Source organism: Tetranychus urticae, chromosome 1, assembly GCF_039701765.1.
Source record: "Tetranychus urticae isolate SD_2017Ah chromosome 1, NJAU_TeUrti_SD_1.0, whole genome shotgun sequence".
Taxonomy (NCBI): Eukaryota; Metazoa; Arthropoda; class Arachnida; order Trombidiformes; family Tetranychidae; genus Tetranychus; species Tetranychus urticae.
In genome coordinates, this window is record NC_142958.1 from 28,196,824 (window position 1) to 28,213,343 (window position 16,520).

Here is a 16,520-nt window from a genome sequence, read left to right on the forward strand (position 1 = left end):
CAGCAAAGACTATTGCATGGTGTTTGGGAGAAATTAAGATAGGTTTTGAAAAATGATAAGCCGCCAACTTCACAAATAATAAAAATCACAACTTAATTGAAGAAGCAAGTGGTTTTAATCTTACAAAAGAGATGAAATATTTAAAATATATGAGTCAAGGAACACTTTATATCAAGGAGAAATGGAATAGGAAATTCAAAACCTTTTACTCTTGTCGTGTTTCATCTGATTCTGCAGTTGATCCGTCAAAGTTTAAAACTTTACCATTTGTCTGAGATCTTTGTCTAGATACTAATCGTGCTGGCTTATTCCGAAACTCTCCAAACCTGCGATCAGGAACATCACGCCAGCTTCCAGGTGATCGACTATTGCTAGCGATAACAATTGGATCAACAGATTCGTCCACATGCAAATCACTAGACAAGAAAAGACTTGGTGTTGAGGTTTTGAACATTTCATCAAACTTTTGATTTGTTCGAGAAGGCAAAATCTTGCTTGAATCTGATGTAAAGAATGAACGTTCTCCTAAATTACGGTAAATTTCACCAACATTGTCACCCAAATGAAGTTTGACTCGTGGATCTGAAGAGCTTTGTGTCAAGCTAGAATAAAAAAATGGTCGACTTTGGTCACGGTGAGGACGAAATCGGGGTCTGAGTGGTTCATCTGGAGTCCAAAGTGATGGACTCGCCGGTCTACGATTCCATGTGTTCAGTGGTGAATACAGTGATGAAGGTGAAGAGGATGAAAAAGGCCGTTGGTTGAAAGAAGCATGGTAACTGGACGGTGTGTGATAGTTGGCTACTGGTTGATAGCGAGATGTACTTGGTCGAATTGATGAGTCAATATAACTTGGTGTTGTTTGATAGAGGGAAGTTGAATAACTTGGTCGACGATTATTGGATGATGAGGAATAATTTGAAGTGATCCGATGATCTCCACCATTAGGGTGGCTTGTGCTTGTTTGATATCGAGGAGTTGAATAACCTGGAGTAGTGTAACCATTTGATTGAGGCCGTTTCTGGCTGTTAGACCAAGATCCTTTTCATTACAAATAAATACGAAAACGGTAAATCAACTTGTTTTTTTGATCAAGATAATTTTTAGTTTTTCACACTCACCTGCGTTATTTCCCTGATGTTGACTCTGGTTTTTTTGCCCATTATTTAACCTAGAAATTGAGTTTCCAGAGCCTTGACCACCACGACAGGGAACGAAGTTGATTTGTTTGCCATTGGAGACTGTGTCCGATTGCTCTGGGCACAGAATTGACGACTCTTCTTCTCGAAGTCTATTGAGTATAATAAAGTAATAATTAAGCATGGATAAGAGATGTTGATTCTTGATCAAAATTGATATTATTTCTTAATCCTTTAAGTATCAAGAGTTTATCATACCTTGGATCAATGTTGCTCATATATTTAATTGCCAGTCGATCGATTATCATTTTAGGACTAGAGATGAGTTTCAAGGGATTCAATACATCAATGCCTTTGAAAGTCCATTTCATGACAGCTTTCCTTAATGAACCCAAACTTTTTTCATAAGTTACTAGAAAGGTATAAGTTTGACCAGCTTTAAAGCTTGAAAATGTTTCGCTAACTTTGATTCCATCAGCCTTCCTCTTAGAACCTTCAAGATCCAAAGTAAATGATCCAGTACCTGACTCTGAATTGTTGGCCAAATGAATCTCGATTCCATAATGATGTACTGATCGAAAAAATAAACAAGAAATTAATTGCAAACATAAAAGAAGATAATTAAGGAGAAACTTACAACAATATGGAGATTGGGCACCAGTTTTGTAATAATACTTTTTAAAGGCTGCATCTCTGAATCGGGTTTGCTTTTGTTCTTGAAAAGCTTGGCCTGAACCACGATCAGTTTCACCAAAAATTGATAGAACAGCACATTTCTTCCCATCCATTCCACAATCTGTACACTTTCCCTTTTCATAATCGTCGTAATTCGAACATTGATAGCCAACAAATTGACAATTTTCAGTCAACTGTTCGGGATTGATGAGCATTAATCGAGGAGCAAACTGGTGGTTGCATGAAATTGTTTCACTGATGCCTGAAGCAGAGAAACAAAATATGTTAAACTGTCAATTTAATCCAATTTGAAAGGAAGAAGGCCAAAACTGCCTAGAAAGTAATTTTCTTGTGATGAACATATATGATGTAAAACTTTATGATGCATTCATTTCTTCAATCCATTTTTCGTTTTTTCTTGACAGAGAACTATTACCTTTATCGAAAAAGACCAGTTTTGCGGCAATTTAGGTCAGAATAAATTACTTCATTTAAATCGAAATTGAATTTAACATCTTACAAAATCATCCAGAAAGTGGCTCCACCTTTGGTTATTGATTCATATTTTCAATCACGAAGAAATATTACATTTTTCAAAAATATGGCCAGTTTGCGGCATTTTAGATCAAAATGAATCACTTCGTTGAAATCAAAATTGAATTTTAAATATGAAAAAATCATTCAGAAAGTGGTTTCACCTTTGATTATTTCGCTATTCGTTCCCATGCATTTTCAACGTTATTTCATTACTATCTCAATCAGAATATCTCAAAAACGTAAAATTATTTTGAAAAATAAGTTGAAGGAATGAATTTTGATTTAAATTTTTCATGATATATGTTCATAAGAAAAATATTTCATGCTAGGCAGTTTTACCTATTCTTCTGGTCTTCATCCTTACCTTTAATCACCCCTTGATTGAGAACATTGAATAATCCTTTTGTTTTACCACAAGAAGGCTGTCGATAGCCACCATTTGGATAAAAATCAATGTCACCTAAAGCATCTTCAATTCCAAGTCCTGAATAAATGCGAGAAGAATAATTAACTTTAAGAAAAGTATTAAAATGAACAGAATCTTACCTTCAACTACGAGATTTCCATAATCAGTGTGAATCGCATCGACATAACTTGCATCAGATGGATCTAGCCGGAGCGATGACTCATTGGAATAGAAACTTGGTCCTGCTGGATCAAGTCCAGTGATGCGGCCAATCTTGGGATTTTGAATTCTTTCCCCTGCATAACCAGATACATGAGCCCCCAAGCTATGACCAATCAGATGAACATTGGAAAATTTCAGGCCCGAAATTTGATTCAATTTTTTAATAAAATGAGCAAGTGCAGCACCAACAACGCGAGTATTGGCCACAGCTTGAAAATAGTTGATTGTTTTAGCTCCATTTGACCAATCGACACCAAAAACATTGTATTGATTAGGTTGGCCTTCCAGAATTAGATCTTTCAATTTCTGCAGAAAATAAATAAATCATGAATATTGAATATCGCATCATCATGGTAGCTCTTTCATCGATACTCACCCCCATCCAGTCCATTTCATCGAAAGAACTTGTAAATCCGTGGATTATAAATTTGACCTTTTTCCGAGCATCGAACGGTGAATTGTTCAACTGGAATTGCTCCAGGTTATATTTGAAATCGATTGAACTGTAAGGATTTTCAGGTGTAAACAATTTAAATGTTATGTTGATCTCTTCCGGACTTTGAGGAGCGAAAGTAATTGGTTGTCCATTCAAATCGCTAAAATCTCTCGTTCCAAAGCAACCAAGAGCTCCATAACATTTATCGGAAGAGCCTAAATCGAAGCAAAAATGCAAAAAATTTTACAAAAAACTCAATAAATATCGTCTTAAAAAACCTCAATAACATAGTGTGTTAATACACTTCACCCGTTTGATTGACTGTTTCTCACGTCAGTGTTTATCAGAATTGAAATTTCTTCTGAATGGAGAAATAGAACGTTAAAAAGATCATAGTACATTCCAAAAGTGGCAAACCGCATCAGGCAACTTTAAGTTGAGTTAACTCTACTGTCTTAAATTTTAGATTTAGATTATGTCAGCTCTTAGTGTTGACATTTTTATTGATTTCTTTTGTGATAATCTCTATTTAGTGAAATGATGAATCTACTTGACTTGAATCAGTGAAAGCAATTTGATATTTTCCTTTTGAAATCTTTTGATGTAATCGACAAATTAACTGGTTTTAATGATTATTTTTCATTTACACTCAACCTTGTAAGTAAAAGTAAAAGTTGCAATGTTTTTGGACCAGAAATCATCATTAAAACCAATTACGTTTACCCTTAAGGGTTTAAATTGTTGACTAATCAACTTTCAATGATGCCAAACAGGAATCAAAGTCATCGAGTTACAATCCAAATGTCACATTGACTTACATTTCCATGAATAATCAAGTTCGATCTTTTTCAATCTTTATCAACTTAACTATTCATTCATTCAAAAAGGTCATTTTTAAAGACCAAGACGACTAAAGGTACAGTCGTCATTCTCATGTCGCTATCCTAAAATGGATTAGCACAGTTACTAGCCAAACAAGACGCAAAATTTTCACGATTTTCAATCTTTTTTATAATGAAAATCCAATGTTAAAACAGTTTTTGTGGTCGATAAGTTAACAAAAATGATAATAACAAGTAATAAAAATTAATAACAACAAAATGAAGACAACTTACTTGAATTGTTTGAATTTTGGCCGAATGTGGACTGGCTAACGGTTAAAATGAAGAGACTGAACAAATGAAATTGCACCATTGTAATGATGGTGAAATCCGAAAATGGAAAAATAACAAAATTGTAAAAATGATCAAAATATAAAAATGTATTGGAAAAATGAGCGTTTTAATGAAATGTGTATAAACTGGAAACACATTGGCAGCAGATCAACTAACACTAATAGCTGATGTTGAATGTGGATGAAAATGAATTGCAAAGTGAGTAGCAAATTAAGGAGGCTCTGAGAGTAACATTAACCAGAGTGAAAAGGGGTTTCAAGAAAAGTAGTTTAGAGGGTTGATTCAATGTTAATCAAGTCACAACCATGAGCATACAATCATAATAATGGCTGTGAAAAAAATAAAGAGTTGAAATCACACCGAAGCAACCCTTGGGCTATTGTTTACCGAGTAAAATAAGAGTAAATGTGATGTAAATGTTTACATGTCGAGATGAAATGAGAAGCCAAAACTTGAGGAACACACCAACAACAAGAAAAACAAAAATAAAAGTTAACAAGGCCTTAGTTGTGTAAAGACAAAACGTAAAGAGCAAGAAAAATGATGGACATGATAAGGTTTGATATTAATTCAAAAGGTTATTATTTACCTTGAAACTGGTTTCCCTTTAGCACATTGTATGTTGAAGATGATGAAAATGATGAGATGTATATTGTCATCAACCTTATTCTCATTGGGAAACCTGGCCTGGTAAACACACTTATATTTAAATGATGAGGATGAACTTTCTTTGATTGCTTCCATTACATGAAAGTCTGTTGAGAGCATCAAGTTTTCATGTTTCAAATGTTAACATGGACTAACAAGATGAAAAGGTTAACCATTCAAAATTGTCAATCAAAACAAGTAAAATTGATGTGGGCTTTGAAAATCAAAATGATTACAATAATCGAGTTGTATTTGTATGTTTACCTCTTCCTCATTGCTCAGTCACAGACGATTATATCATGTCTGTCTAATTGTTCAATACAATTTCATCTCTGTAAACCTCTAGAGTTCAAGTTGACTTTCATTTTTGAGTTCATCTATTTGCTGGTCAACCTTGTTCAACTATTTTTACTCACCATTTCTGCATCATTGCCTTTAATAATTCATTTAGAGTCTATTTATGGCCATGAAAAGGTTAATGTGAATGAACAAGATTAAGAAATTGTTTTAAATGGCAATTTTGTTGAAAGATTTGGTTAACACTAGAAGCGAGGTTAGACTGATTCAATCAGGAATGGTTTCGTTTTTCGTACTCAAAGTCGTTCATCACACCCGTTGAAGTAGAAGAGATTAAACCTCAAAATTCAGTTGCATATTACCAGTCAATGCATGCTAATTACTAGCATTTGAAAGTACTATTGAGTTGCTTTTACACCGAAAGCAACCAAATGTTGAAGATTGGTCTCTTGTACTGAATCCAGTTGTTGAAGGCTGGTTACCAGTACTTAGATGGTGTATCATTGCCCCTTTACATGCAACTCTCTTCTACACGATACCAAACTGTAAAACAAGAACTAACCTTTACCTGGTTACATTTCTCATGTCCGTCTTTTGGATAGCCATTTTTTCATACATAATGGTTTGGATGGTCAGTTAATTAACAATTTTGTAACATCTTTTAATTTTCTCACATTTCATTTTTAAAGGTGGCAATTTTAAGATTTAGGTAACCCAGATAATGGCCGGTAAACAAATAAACTGCCCAGACAATTATGCCCTTTATAGTCATGAGTTGATACAGTAAAATAAAGATGTTTTGGGTCTCTCACAATGTCAGTGAAGTGTCAATATATCGGTACTTTGATTGGCAATGTTTAATGGTAGAAAGCACATTTGCTCACCAATTGATTGACAAAATTGTAAGATTTGTTAAGTCACTTCTGAAAATTTTACAGATAAAAACTCTTTCTTTTTCATGTTTCTTATGGTTTATGATGGAAATAGTATTCCAACATCAACAAACTCAATGCATTGATATTAGACAGTTGCTTGTAACTTGATCATCAGCCATTTAGTCAGTTTGATAATGAGCAGTATTTATATTAACTGATTTCCAATGTATTACCATTGTAATCGTGCCATGTAATCAAAAACATTTATTATGGAAATATGTTGACATTTTTGAACTTAGACTGTGTTCAAACCTGACCGGTAATGCCTTGTCAGCAGATGATCTTGTAATTAAGTGAATGGAAAGTACAATATCGATTTGATCTTGAAGTCAACTTTAATTCAGAGTCTGACAAAACGATTGATTCACTTCAATCTGTCTTTGAGTATTTATTAGGTTGCTTCACTTTTGAACATTCATCAATAATGTTTATCAATTTTCACCTTCAACCTAAAGTCAAATAAAAAAAGCAAGATAACCAAGACAAACAAGAAACTTGTTCACAATCAGATACAAATCTAGACTATTGCTTGCAATAATGTTTGAGTATAAATAAAAGTCCAATTGTGAGGTTGGAGGAAAGATGATGAGACGATGAAAATGATGAAATAAATGTAAGACAGAGTAAAGATAATGAGATGAGACAATATAATACCTTGAAAAGGCAAAAATAGATCTTCGAAGCTAAAAGCGTGGATAGAAATGGGGAAAACAAGTAAAAAGTAGACAGAAGATTGGTGACAGTGAAAGACAGAGAAGATATAAAGGTGGAAAATGACGACGAAAGGGAAAGACAAAACTGTCATGACTGAATATCGATATTCAGGGTGAACCTAAGAGCCATGAGCTGGGAAGCCTGAACCTCGAGTCGACTCCTTGGTTTGGGTTGAATTGAAGAGGAACATCAAGAAATGATGAAAAGAAAGGGAAAGAAAAAGCAAGGAAAAACAAGGAAGATAAGAAGATGAAAATGATGATAAAGAGAGAGTAAAAGGAGTAGAAATGAATGTGAAAAGTGAATATCGCGCTTAAATCCAATAAAATAATGTTAACTTGCCTGAGTTTGGAGTTTTGTATATTTTCACTCCCAGGACAAGATTAACATTAGTTATTGTCTAAATTTCATTAATTATCATAAGTTATAATCATTATGAAGATGATTGTGATTGTGAAAAGGATGATGGTGATGATGGGAATGAGGTGAAGAGAGCAAGGTTAAGGTATAAAGGATAAAGAGTGATTTTCGATTGAATGGAAACTGATAATGTAATGGAAACAAAAATTTAATGGGTTAAATCTTATCAACATTTGAATTATTCTTCTTCTTCTATTTTCCTCTCCTATTCAACTTACAGCCTTAACTAACAACAATCAATACGACAATCAATTTTACAACGAAAATTTCATCCAATCTTAAACCATTCAATTGTGCTTCAAATGCTTGGGTCAATCAGTTGTTCATAAGGAACTCTCGTTTTTTGGATACATTTAAAGTTGCCTGTTAAAATTAGTGAAATAAGAAACATTTACCATTCCATTGAGTGTTTCAATGTTCAAGTCCAGTTATGGATCGATATGTAATCCAGTGAACCTTGAAGTTATTATCATTCATCACTAATCATCAGCCTCATCATCATTCCCAACACTATCAACAATCTTGAAAAGGATAGAAAGATGGGTAAATCAATTGCAGTGAAAAGGTTAATTGTTCAAAAATTAGCTCTTGTAGTTGTTATACTCATCTTTTCAGTGATCAACATTTATATCAAAGGTAAGTCAATTAAGTAAAGGTGAAATCAAACGTTTAACAAGATTCCTATAAGAATGTTATTTGCTGTTGAAAAATTTTAAAGGTGAATACATTTCCCCCTGAAATTTGATAAACACTTTACAGTTTATTATCAATGTTAATGTCACCTGAATTTTTTTGTTCACTTTCACTTGCAATTTCCTATTCATCTTGATTTCCAGTAAATTTCGGGAAATCTTATTAAATGGTAAAGATAACCTGAACTGAGCATTTCTTTATTACATTTTGTCTCATACAAAATACACTAGGATTATTGATCTCAGTGTTTAACAATACAATTCAATTGTGAGTTTGTTTCTTTGTCAGTAAAGAGTAAAATCAATAAAAATATTGCTTAGTTTTGGTTAACTGTTTAATCATTACAATATCACATGAAATTACCAGGAGAAACTTCATCTTCTTTGATACAAAATTAGACCAAAAAAAACAGATTTACTTTTCCATTTTGTATCAAATGTGAACCTGAATTTGGTCTACATTTTATCCAAATGAAGAGGTTAAACAAAACTTGAAAAATGTTTACCTTGCTCTTCCTATTGATAGTCTTGAATTTACCTGATTGTTGAACTTGGTTGCTTTTATATTAATGGCTTGCTCAGGGGATTCCAGAGAATCGCATTAGCTAATGTTTCTCTCTGTCAATATTAATAACACTTTTTACATTTGAAATCAGTTGATACAATGGAGAGACCATTAAAATCTGATTCCAATTCAATTTTTCAATAGCAAAATTTTGGCCATTTTTATATTATCGTTTTTTATTACTACTTTATTAACTAAAATTCATGTTGATTGAATTGTTTACTCTCACCTTGATAATAATTTAGTTTACCGGTTTATTATTATATTTACTTGATTACTTTCCATTTCTGGAATCACTTGAAATCTCGAGTGAAAACATAATTCATTTTGACTGGTTAATCTTGCTTGACAACCTTATTTTTGTATAATTTTGTTTGCTTACAAATTTATTTACCAACAATTCATTTTAATTTTTTATCTTCTTCTCTTTTTCCTTACTTAATCATCATTTAAACAAATAGATGAACCTGAAAAATTATTCCTCTCGTCGGCATCATGATTGATTCATTGAATTGTTTTCATGAATCGACTGATAAACAGTGATAGGCAACCAATACAATTGGGTTTTCATTTGTTTTTGTGTTGACATTATTCTTATAACATTAGATGAGTTCAAGAGTCAACATAAAGTGAAATTAAATTTTACTCGGTTAGCATTAGTTTTATTTGATTGTTTGATTAATGCAATAATATAATGACAAAGATGATCATTAGATTCAAGCTTACACATTCATTAGCTTTACAATGTTAAGGTTTTCAGTTGCAATATTTCAAACGATTCCAGATAAATAAATTAATTGTAAATATTTGGTTATAGATTAAAATAAATTAACTAATGTTAATTAGCAATGTTTTAATTAACAATTGTAAGAATGGGTTACAAAATTATCGAGTTTAGTCACATTTACAATTGAAAAAGGCGCAATTAATGCCTTTTAATGCTTTTTATGCTTTAACAGTTTCGGCTTGAATCGGCTGCTTAACCAGTTTTTGCCAAAATCTTTCTGGTTAACTCGTTTGATCACATGTTAAACTTGAATTTGAATCAAAACAAATTGTTCAGTATTTTAACCGAAACAATTTTCACATTATTTAATTTTCTTGTTAATAATTTACATTTCAACATCTCATTTAATTAGTTAATTTTCTAGTAAGTGGTCTTTTTGTGGATATTTGCAGTCTTTCAATGTTTTAAGTGTTCACTTGAATCAACCATTTCTAATTTGTTTTACTTTTTATTCTTTTTACGATTACCAGGAAAAGGAAAGATAGACCATGAAACGGAACAATCAGATGGACAATCAACTACCAGTCTTGATAAAGAAAATATTAAAGAAGTTAGTGCCAATCAAATGGTTGGATCAAAATTTAGATTATTTAATAAACAAAGTAATAGTGGCCCATTGGATGGCAATTCACCAATCAATCAATTGAATTTAGCACAATCATTAGCGGTTAAGATAAGAAGAAAACGGAGAAATCTTCTTTCAATCGATTACGAGAAAGGTCCACTTTCATTATCATTGCTACAATCAACTTCTTCCGTCGCAGATGAAACCAATGGAGAGATCAAAGTGAATAATATCAGTGAACCAGTTCAACCAAAGGTTACAAAGCCTTCGAGAAAAAAGTCTAAACATAAACAGAAGCAAAAACAAGTTGAGGGTGAAGGAACAACGACGGCAACATCATCGTCGACATCCACGGAAACTTCACCGACAATCAATGGAACTGAATCAGAGGCTGTTACAAACAAAACAGAAACAAAGTCTAAAAAGCGTAAAACTAAGACTGGGAAAAAAAAGTTAATCCCATCACCAGGATCAATAGGACAATCAATTGAAACCAAGTCATCTAATGAATCAGAGTATTTATCAAATTATTTATCGATTTTTACCTAGAATGTTAATATCTTGTCATTTAGTTTCTCTTTTGTTACTTGAAATATAATCAACTAATCTTGTTAGTCAACAGAGTGAGATATTTAGAAAGCCTAACCAGTTCAAGGTAAAAGCTCTTACGGTTAATGAATCGTGAAACATCTTTCAATTTATTCGCATTGTTAACAACAATTATTTTGTTTTCTCCTTTCATTCAATTATTATTATTATTAATATTTATAACTTGCTATTAATAGTTACTAGTTACAATGTTAGAATGAGAAATTATCTGTTGTAGAAATGTTGTATTTTATATCAGAAGAGAAATGAACCAATTTGCTAATTCTCACTGACACTCTTTTATCTCTTTTCATCCGAACCAGGAATTCCAACAGTACTTCAAAAACACCAGAAACACCAGTGACAACACGGATACACGCAGCTCCACCCAAAACGATAATTCCATTGCTTAAAAATGTTAAAATTAAAGAGTGTACAGCACCGGCTTTCAAAGAGTTTCCAACGGACATTTTTGGTCACAAGGCACGGAAACACGGAGCTATTATAATTCATATTGCTGTGGCTTGTTATATGTTTTATTGTTTAGCAATTGTTTGTGATCACTATTTCTTAACATCACTCGAAGAATGTGCAATTGTAAGTTAATTAACTAGCAAATACTGTCGACTATTTAATATTTTACTGTTAATCGTTGCGTTTGAGAGTTTTTAGCTGATTCAGGAAAGATTACAGAATAGTGTTGACAGAAAACATTGAATCAAATTAATATAATTCATCAATATTTATCGTACTCACAATCATCAGGAATATGAGATGGTTGCTGTTTAAGATAAATTTTCTTTCAGATTATATCATGATATGTATTGATGAATTATTAATATATTGATTGATTATTTTGTTTTTCATCACTCAATATTTTTCAAATTAGTGACATAATTGACAAATCTTTTTTTTTGTTTTTGTAGAGACTCAATTTATCCAATGATGTTGCCGGAGCAACTTTGATGGCTGCTGGTTCATCAGCCCCAGAACTTTTTACAGCAATATTAGGTGAGCATTATTTATTAACGGCTTTTACAGAGTCTTGTTGTTGAATGACTTTAGGTGTAAACACTGGGCCTATTGGTACAAGAGTAAACTTCCTTGGGTTATTGTTGCTGAATAGCTCACCAGAAATTTCATTGATCATTCCTTTACATTTACAGAATAGCTACAAATGTATTTAAGCATCTAAAGTCATTTAAAAACGACCTGTGATCTGATTTAAATCACTATAGTATCACTTTCCAAATTGACATTTTATTTCTTCTTCTTTCAGGTGTTTTTGTTGCTAAAGGTGATGTTGGAACAGGAACAATTGTTGGATCAGCTGTATTCAACATTCTCTTTGTCATAGGATTATGTGGTGTTTTAACTAGTAAGCTAATCAATTTACTTACATCTATCAACTTGTTGGCTAATTAATTTGGATTTCACCAAATTTCACCATTTCACTCAAATGTCCACCTTTAACTTAATTTCGCTTCAAGCTCAACATTTATTATCACTTCATTTCATGCTTGAGTGTGAATCGCAGTTAAATATCTATCCTAGGTGTAAATTTTACGTTTAATTAATTTTCCTCTCTTTCCTTTACTCTCAAGTTAATCAATTAATCACTCTTTGCAGTTGACTGTTTACTTTTCCAGAGAAAAAGACAGTTTACAATATAAATAAGAACCAAAGCTTTCTCCCATTTCCTATTATCATCTTTATTATTATCATCATCATCATCAAAATAAACAGCACTTTGAAATCCCGAAGGAGAATTGTTAATAACCTTAATAAATGAAAGTTAAAATATTAAGCTAAATTACACTTGGCCATTAACAATATTATTTGCCAATTACTCGATTGTTATAACTTGAAAAGTAAAGATTAATGATATTAGAGATTTTTTCCACTGGTTTACTGAATTCAGTTAATTTTTGATATTTTACCTGAAAATAATGGTTTATCGATTGAAAGTTCAATTCTTTGTTGGTTACTTTCAAGATTGATTCCATTCATTCACGACATTTTTTTAAAATAAATGATTAACTTGCAGGTAAACCACTTTTGTATCACAATGAAATACAAAAATATCAAAAGGACAATAATAATGGTGAAATTTCAATTTTCAAATTTTTACTTTATATTTCTGATTATATCTTGAAATACAATTTCTCTAATTGTTTCCATCTTATTTTGATTTAAACTAGCTGCGACCGTTTTGACTTGGTGGCCTGTTGCAAGAGACTCAACTTACTATACCTTCACTGTTTTAGTCCTTATTTTGGTTGCTTATGATGGAGAAGTAACCACTTTTGAATCAGCCCTTATGTTGATTTTTTACGTTGGTTACATTGTGGTTATGCATTTTAATCATCAAATCCGTGATTTAGTAACAGCCAAATTGATGGATAAAGGTTATTTGTCAAATTTACCTGAACCCGGTGAAGTAGATGAGATTAAACCTCAAAATTCAGTTGCATATTACCAGTCAATGCAAGGTAAATACTTACATTTAAAAGTACTATTGATTTAGTTTTTAACCAAACGAAACTTGTCTTCAACAACAGTTGATAATTCCAATGTGACTTACATTTTCTTTCCCTAATTTAATTTCCGTCTTTATTACAGTTGATGAATGGTCTTATAACAATAATCAGCCAACATCCAATTACAATAATTATAATTCCTACAATCAACAATACTCTGGTTATTCAGGATTAGCTCCATCCATGGATCCAAATAAAACGTCTCTCTATGAAGCAGCTCAGATTGTTATTATAAAACACAAACGTCTTTTTCCGGCCATAACTCGTTTTCGGGCAGCAGCCAATTATACGATATCAATTAACCGTAAAAGACACGGTAAAAGTCAAAAACAACGACGACAAGAATTTAATTATAAAGCCAGAGAAGATGGCGATCACGCATCTGGTTTGTCCAAAGTTGCCCATGAACGAATCACTTCGAGTCCCAATGTTGAAGATTGGTCTCTTGTACCAAATCCAGTTGTTGAAGGCTGGTTACCAGTACTTAGATGGTGTATCATTGCCCCTTTACATGCAACTCTCTTCTACACGATACCAAACTGTAAAACAAGAACTAACCTTTACCTGGTTACATTTCTCATGTCCGTCTTTTGGATAGCCATTTTTTCATACATTATGGTTTGGATGGTCAGTTGATCTACAAATTTCAATTCGTAGCAATGATGATACAAACAGGCCAACTAATGATAATTTACTTTGATCTTCTACTTGACAGGTAACCCTTGTTGGATTCACACTCGGAATACCTGATAGTATTATGGGAATAACTTTTCTTGCTGCAGGAACCTCAATACCTGATGCTTATGCATCAATTCATGTTGCCCGTCAGGTATATTTAACATTAAAAGGCCTCGTCAACATGAGATTCGATCATTTTTGTCTTTGAAATAGATCAAATTTCTTAAATTCAAAGTATTAAATGTCTAAGAGTCTGTAATATTCATTAAGTAAAGTAAAAAAGGTCTTGTGTACAAACAAGAGCGTAAAAATGACTGAGATTTTGCTCTTATGCTTTTAGTGAAAATATCAGTTTACAATTTGTCAACTTTAGCTATTGAAAAAGACTCAATAACAGAAGAAAGTGGAACTCTTTGACAACAAATTAAAAAATACAAAATGATTAATCTTTGATATTAATTTTTCCAATTTTCAGGGGCAAGGAGATATGGCCGTATCCAATTCGATAGGCAGTAATGTATTTGATATTTTAGTTGGATTAGCGCTTCCCTGGTTTGTCGAGACAGCTCTTTGGCAACCTGGGACAACGGCAAGCATCAACAGTCGTGGATTATTTTATGCGATAATCTTATTGTTTCTCTCATTATTGGTGACAATTTATCTCTTCCATCGTAACCGTTGGACACTCAATCCTAAATTAGGATATGCCTTACTTGCTACTTATGCTGTTTTCCTTGTATTCTGCGGAGCTTTGGAGCTCAATCTACTTGGCTACGTTAATCCAGTTATGTGTGAAGAATGATAATCATCTTTATGAAATACAATCATACAAATTATATTATTATTATCATTACTATTATGTTATTGATTGTTTTGAAAATGGAAATCAATTTTTGTTTGTTTCCTTCTTTGTTTTTTCATTGTTTTCTGTGTGAGACAATCCAATAATCAACTGTAACCTTTTATTATCAATCGTCTTTATGTATTAAAACAAGTACAATCAGATCTGAGAAAACAAAGCAAGGATTAACTTGAATCATCTCAACCTTTCAATCATAATAATTTACTCTAATTGTAAATGATCAATTTTCCATTCCTCAATTTACCATGAAAAAGAAATAATTTTCAATGATTATTGACCCTTTCTGTCTCTCTACCGATCAAAAGTACAATCAACTCAGTTGATTTATCTTGAACCTTGAAAATATTATTACCACTAGTTACATTAACTGACCAAAAATTTCTCATATTATTTCTATTATTTAAAGGATTCGATAATCGAATAGACCTTGAGCCGTAATCAAATTTTTTACCGATCCGTCAATCGGCCGCACTTACACTAACCAAGTGATTGGTTTTCATCATTTACTTGTTGTCCAATTGGTATTACAATTGAAAAATGTGAATCAATCATCAATCATTACATAGCCTAATAAACGTCAATTGTACAATTATGAATCTCAGTTATCTAAACATGAACATTTTAATTTAATCATCACTCGAAATTCAAGGCTAACAATCAACGGTGAATCTTTGAGAGAGAAGAAAATATAATATCATTTGAGTGAACAATTTAAGGTCTTGTTTTACCTTGAAAACCAATCAACATTATGGTCAATCTTTTTACACTCAAAATTGTTCAATTTATTGATCAATCTGGTAAAAGAAACAATCTTGACCATTTCAAGATTTAAAGATTGATTCATTGATTCCAAGACAAAGTCAACCTTGGTAACTCCTTTTGATATCAATTTACAAGTAAACCCAATGTTTGTGAATAAGATAGTCAGGTATGTTCATCAAATCAGGTTAACATCTTTGCTTGTTTATATAATCATTTTGAATTAATTATTTCCTGGCTTATAAATCTTGGTCATGGTCAACGGGAAGCTATTAGGATGATATTTTAATCTTGCAACAATTAAACTCTCAATTTTCAACCAAACATTATTTGCTTCAAACCAATTAACCTCAAACTTGAAACATTTACTTGAAATTGATTTAGTTTGAACCAATTGATTGAGAATAATTAACTGGCTTCAATTGAACTTTCAATGTTGTCACAGTAAACTACAAAAAAACATAATTAGTAACCATTCCGAGTCAACAATTAGAGTTGACCTTTTTTTTGTCACTCTTTTAGCCATCTTTACAATTTGTTTACCAACTGATATTACCTGAAATTGTTGCCAGTTATTAACCCAATCTTTAGGTTTGAACCGTTAAAGAAATTGATTCTGGTTAAAGGCAAATAACGAGTTATAATTTGTATTTAGGTAAATCTTGTTTAGTAGAGTTGAAAAATGATATAATAAAGTGATTATCAGGTGAAGATGATTATTATTATTCACTAATTAGATATTTCCTTATTTATTACAATTGTTATTTAATATATTTGCTTAACCTTAATCAACTACCCGAACGATGAGACTATTAAACTGATCAATAGTCTAACTTAATGGCGTTAAACGATGTTGATATAATTAGTGAGGCAATCAAGT

The 16,520-nt window shown here is 32.1% G+C and overlaps 2 protein-coding genes across 3 annotated transcripts; one reads left to right on the top strand and one right to left on the bottom strand.

Annotated features, from left to right (window-relative positions):
* Positions 1 to 96: 96 nt before the first annotated feature.
* LOC107369827 (pancreatic triacylglycerol lipase) lies at positions 97 to 4,734 on the bottom strand. The gene is made up of 8 exons (XM_015937805.3): positions 4,531 to 4,734; positions 3,356 to 3,630; positions 2,898 to 3,285; positions 2,716 to 2,835; positions 1,777 to 2,076; positions 1,398 to 1,710; positions 1,122 to 1,291; positions 97 to 1,041 (listed from the first exon to the last, which is right to left on the bottom strand). Exons 1-8 carry the CDS (start codon positions 4,607 to 4,609, stop codon positions 206 to 208), a joined length of 2,481 nt encoding a protein of 826 aa, XP_015793291.3. The 5' UTR covers positions 4,610 to 4,734; the 3' UTR covers positions 97 to 205.
* A 2,738-nt stretch (positions 4,735 to 7,472) lies between these two features.
* LOC107369828 (sodium/potassium/calcium exchanger 4) lies at positions 7,473 to 15,154 on the top strand. Of its 2 annotated transcripts, none has more exons than XM_015937807.3 (9): positions 7,473 to 8,240; positions 10,119 to 10,728; positions 11,125 to 11,398; positions 11,728 to 11,812; positions 12,081 to 12,179; positions 13,003 to 13,293; positions 13,424 to 13,968; positions 14,057 to 14,170; positions 14,495 to 15,154. In XM_015937807.3, exons 1-9 carry the CDS (start codon positions 8,144 to 8,146, stop codon positions 14,819 to 14,821), a joined length of 2,442 nt encoding a protein of 813 aa, XP_015793293.2. In that variant the 5' UTR covers positions 7,473 to 8,143; the 3' UTR covers positions 14,822 to 15,154. The 2 variants fall into 2 exon arrangements, with proteins under 2 accessions (XP_015793293.2, XP_015793294.2); XM_015937808.3 differs by lacking the exon at positions 7,473 to 8,240 and adding an exon at positions 9,810 to 10,011.
* Positions 15,155 to 16,520: the final 1,366 nt, after the last annotated feature.